Below are 4,847 nucleotides of genomic sequence, written 5' to 3' on the forward strand. Positions count from 1 at the left end.
CCCCGGGCCTGGCTCCAGGGCGGGGCCCCGGTAACCCTATCCCGGGCAGGGTAAACTGTTCCCTCGATATTCTCTTCATGGGGGTCTTCTGAATCGCTCTTTGTCTGAGACACCTAGAGCCTGTACAACACATCAACTTAAAGAAGATAAAATATAACAACGCATCTGCCTGTACAGGACTTGAATTGTTCTGTTACATTCACTTCTTGTATTTACTTTTTCTGATGAATATGAACAAACTGTGGTCATTCTTTACAGGCTTCTTTCAAACCCTCATAGGAACTGAAACTAAAACATTTGAAATGGTTACCAGCTCTTTATGTTGAGACAATCGTTCTCAGGCTCTGTCTCACACCAGATAAGAGGAAGCCTCAAAAACAGTGCTTTATCTATGTGCATATCTCTCTTAAAGTCTCTTTCACACATTATAAAGTCATCATTATGTCAGGCTTTGCTCAACATGCCAGCAAAACTGTAGAGCAAAATAGTCCCAAAGACTGTAATAAAGAAAACAAACAAACAAACAAACAAACAAACAAACAAACAAACAGTGCAGCTCAATTTCCTGTAAAGTTAAAAATGTCTTCATCAAAAATCCAGGATAGTTACAGGATAGAATATCAATAAGACTTCATATTCATGAACATGTAACAAACATTTTGCATTAAAAGTGAAACAATAAATTTCATCCTTTAACATATTTGAGGTTTTTTTTTTCTTTGTCTTTGCAGATCAACAAACAAGCACAATGAAATAAAAGTATTTTCTGCTGAACATGAAACACATTTGAACTGGTTCTCAAAAATCTGCCTTTTCAGGTTTTGTGACTTTTTAATTCACAAACTGGTCCTGTTCCTTTCTTGGTCCAAATTTATAAATACGTCATGAAACATTAAACAGCAGTGGGTTAAAATGTTGTCTGTGTAGGATCTCAGTCATTCAGGTCATGGTAGTCTTGAGAGCCAGACTTTATTCTTTCACTTCCATCCATCCCCTTCTGCTGGGGGCTGGAGCCTATCCATAACATAGTGAAAGAGGCAGGGAACAGTCCGGACTTGTTACCAATCTGACCGACACATTTTTTTACTTTAATAACTTATTTTTGTTTTTACTTTAACAGTCTTTCACATTGATGTGAAGGAATATTGGTCCACTCTGCTTTACAACATTATTTGAGCTCATTGGGGATCGAGGGCATTTGTTTATGTATCTATTTTGGGGCGGAATCAAAGTTAACTCACCCAGCCAATTTATCCAGCAATTTAATTATGACACTAATTGATTAGAAAAAAATGCAACCAAAAATAATATTTTCATTACAGTATCAATACCAGTTCAGAGCTAGTTTGCAACATTATGCTAACAAGTTAGCATTTTAGACGTAAAGAGAAAGAATGTTGAATTAACGTGTTTGGAAGAATTCCACAACAGAACGGTGGCAGACGTAAGAAAATAGTTCAAAAAAGTTTATTGTGGAGCACAGATGTGTGTTATAAATAAAGTTAACATTTAGAAAATCCCACAGGTAGTTCAAAAAGGCTGGTGAGTTTGAAGACTGGCTATAAAGACTCTGGTATTTATTTTAGGCAAATGATACCTAAAAAAATACTCACCAGCATGAAAATTCTGTTATGCTTCTATTACTTGTTGTTAGTTCAGCCCTTATGTCATTTTCAGAGGAATGCTTTGTATTGTTGGTTAAAAAGATGTGACTCGTGTGAGTGTGTCTGCAGACAGACTGCATTCAGCATTAAAAGCAACACTTCCTCATATGTCTTTCCCACAAAGCAGAGCCCTCTAGCGGAGAATCGATGCACTGACATCATATTGAATGTTCCTTAGAATTTGTTTTCTTCTTTGCTGCATTTTTTCTTTTTGTTGTTTAGTTTTTACAAAGTACACATAGGAAATTATTAAATGTAATGTATGTAAACGTTATTATATTTTCATCAATACCTGTCAGTGTAATAGTGAGAACAGAGACGTGTGGTTTAGTTGTTATTTTGTGGTTTAGAAAAAAAACCCAACACTTGACAGAAGTTAAACCTGCAGACGTGATGACTTTGATGTTTTATGTTCTTTCAGAAACAGAGTTAATAATTTTACAGTCAAAGCTGCAGAGCACCCAGAAAGTAAAACAAACCAAAGCTCACAGAGTAATATCACTAGCATGTCTCCTATTTTCATTAGACCTCTTTAAAGTGAAGCTGAAGTATTTCTATATTTCTGTTAATTACTTTCCTGTGTCGTCTGTTTTAGTACAAAGTGTGAAACCCACTGACAGACACACCAGCTGTGGTGTCTCTGCTGTGACACTGAAGTTATTTCAGACACAAACTCTCCGCAAAATGTTCCTTTAAATCACCATGGTAACAAACTCTTCTTTAGTGAGCAGGCAGTGTCTCCATGGTGGAGTAGAGATCAGCTGTGTGGTTCTCACTGAAGTGCAGTCTCCTGTAGTGCTGATCATCCTGCTCTGCTGACTGAGCTGAGATACTTGCAGGATTCATCTGAGGAGACGAGGCAGTAATTATACATTTATATTAAACTAAATCTTTAGCTCACTCTCCTTTCAGAGCATTATAAAACATCACTTTGTAGAGCTCAACTGATAAATGTCTGTGTTAAACATGTGGTAAACAAGCCTTTTAGTGGTCGTTTCAGAGAATTATTTCCTAGTTTATTAACATAAATTATACTACATGGCTTTTTGATGTAGTTCAAATCAGAGTGAAATCTGTGTACAGTCAGGGCTAAACTTCACGTCTGTTCAATGTCCAAAAATAATATGTAAGCCTGATATCAGCCTAATGATTGTCGATGTATGGCATTTGTAGTATCTCAAAATATAATAGTAGTGTGTCCCTGTCACATGATGTTCGTGGTGTAACTGTATATAATCAAATAAAAACTCTATAAGAAAGAAAATCATCAGGTAGAGTTTGTGAGAAAACTGAAAAAGCTGAAGACTTTTTTCAGGTGAAGACAAACACGACAGATGAGGAGATGTTTTTGTTTGAATCCAGTTCTGTACCTGCTCTTTGTTGTCTGATGTTCTTCTTGGAGACTGTCTGGAAGTCCTCTTTGATCTAGTTCATAAAAAAATGACTGACTATGTGAAATATAAGACATATTGATCCACTGAATCTGGAAAGGAGCTCACAGCCCTCTATATTCAAAACACAAAGTAATGAACTCTATAATCCACTTTGATTTCATTCAGATTATTATAAAGCCCAGTCTGTAATAATCTACAGTTTTGTAACAATATAGCCCTCATTTACAGTGTAATTAATGTTTCAGACATACTCAGGAGTGTAGTGGATATGATGTTGTTCTCGGGGCTGAGATGGAGGAATCGTGGAGTAGAGAGAATCTGTTTCATTCTTGTAGACGTGGAGTCTTTGGTAGTTCAGGTCCTGCTCTCCTTGATGAGCTGCGATGTCGTCATACTGGGGACCAAAGTTTAAATGATAACAAAGAAACAGAGAAGTTACATTTTCAGTGATGATGATGATTATTGTTATTATTACAATAATGAATACATTATCGCAGATCCTTCAACTAAGAGCTCAGCTGGATGGTAGAATTAGCCCAAAGTAGTAGATTCAAACTTATATTCATAGATATTCAATATGAGTTAAACTATGTGAGTGAGTCTGTTTAAATAATTTGCTCTGACATTTTAAAAAACTATCATGAAGCTTTTAAAAAGCTGACTGGTCTATTATTTGTTGCTGTAGAGTACAGGACCTTAAAACATGTGGTACATAACATTTCTGTGTTAGCAGAAGAAAAACTAAAAGAAGAAAAACTAAGAAAGAACAATGATCTGATTTAAAAAATGAATAAGAAACGTATCATCTCTTAAAAAATGACTCGTATGAAAAAGTATAGAATGACACTGATGATTTGTGTTGTACTAAAACTGTACTTTATTTTTATCACCTCCAAATCATCCAAATTTTCATTTCTTGAAGGTTGGTGAGAATTCCTCTTTCTTCTGGTTTATGAAAATAGTGAATACAAACATGAACAGGTGGTGTCTGGTTAGTGTGTAAATTCTAGATGAAACCTAAGAGATCTGACAGAGGAAACAGTGTTTATCCTCACCTAACACACCAGCAGACAGAGAGAAGTATTAAAACCAGCAGAGCTGCAGAAACTCCTGCAGCTGATGGTGTCCATGTTCCTGTGATACTTTGGACAGTGAGAGTCTTTGGAGCAGAGCTGATATCTTTGTTGCTTTTCACAGCACAGGAGTAGCTTCCTGCATCCTCCCTGCTGACTGGGTCTAAGATCAGATGTTTGTTCTGGTTCTCTCTCGGGGTCAGAGGTCGACTGTTCAAGTACCAAATGTAGTTTGTGTTGTCAGTCAGAGGACAGCTGGTACTGCAGGTCAGTGTGACTCTCTGACCCTCTGTCACCACTGCAGAAGGACTCATCTTCACTCTCAGCTCTGAAAGATACTTAAACTTGTCAGTAACTGTGAGAGATATTTTATGTTAAGTGTTTCTTATAAACAGCAGGTTGGTGTTTAGCGTCAATGTTACAAAGTGACTCAGAGAATATTTTTCTTTTACAAATATTAGAACTGTATTAAATTTAAGAAAAAAACATAATTTAGTAAAGATTTTTACCCAAAATGAACCTACTGACAGTAAATGTTCAAACGGCAAGAAATGTAAAAATATTACTTTACTGTACGTGTGACAGCTTTTACATTACTGGAGAACAGTAGTCTCTGCTCCTCATTGATGCTCTCTCTCCTTCAAAGCAACACAAGACTACATTTAAAGTCTAAAGTTGTGGACATTTTCTTTTTAACTCTTTCAGTAACAGTAAAG

At 36.2% G+C, this 4,847-nt stretch overlaps 1 protein-coding gene across 2 annotated transcripts; it reads right to left on the bottom strand.

Annotated features, from left to right (window-relative positions):
• Positions 1 to 629: 629 nt before the first annotated feature.
• LOC102314278 (CXADR-like membrane protein) lies at positions 630 to 4,816 on the bottom strand. Of its 2 annotated transcripts, XM_042217956.1 has the most exons (5): positions 4,114 to 4,812; positions 3,949 to 4,003; positions 3,310 to 3,452; positions 3,035 to 3,089; positions 630 to 2,510 (listed from the first exon to the last, which is right to left on the bottom strand). In XM_042217956.1, exons 1-5 carry the CDS (start codon positions 4,443 to 4,445, stop codon positions 2,385 to 2,387), a joined length of 711 nt encoding a protein of 236 aa, XP_042073890.1. In that variant the 5' UTR covers positions 4,446 to 4,812; the 3' UTR covers positions 630 to 2,384. The 2 variants fall into 2 exon arrangements, with proteins under 2 accessions (XP_042073890.1, XP_042073889.1); XM_042217955.1 differs by lacking the exon at positions 630 to 2,510 and having other exon boundaries at positions 2,539 to 3,089; positions 4,114 to 4,816.
• Between the last annotated feature and the right edge of the window lie 31 nt (positions 4,817 to 4,847).

Source organism: Haplochromis burtoni, unplaced genomic scaffold, assembly GCF_018398535.1.
Source record: "Haplochromis burtoni strain Fernald_Lab_line unplaced genomic scaffold, NCSU_Asbu1 Contig_4042, whole genome shotgun sequence".
In the NCBI taxonomy this organism is placed as follows: Eukaryota; Metazoa; Chordata; class Actinopteri; order Cichliformes; family Cichlidae; genus Haplochromis; species Haplochromis burtoni.

Coding starts and splice junctions, on each gene's coding strand:
- LOC102314278 (XM_042217955.1), bottom strand. CDS start 4,445: ATGAGTCCTTCTGCAGTGGTGACAGAGGGTCAGAGAGTCACACTGACC. Junction 4,004..4,113: donor TCTGTCTGCTGGTGTGTTAG/GTGAGGATAAAC, acceptor TTCATAAACCAG/AAGAAAGAGGAATTCTCACC. Junction 3,090..3,309: donor CATATCCACTACACTCCTGA/GTATGTCTGAAA, acceptor TTTATGAACTAG/ATCAAAGAGGACTTCCAGAC.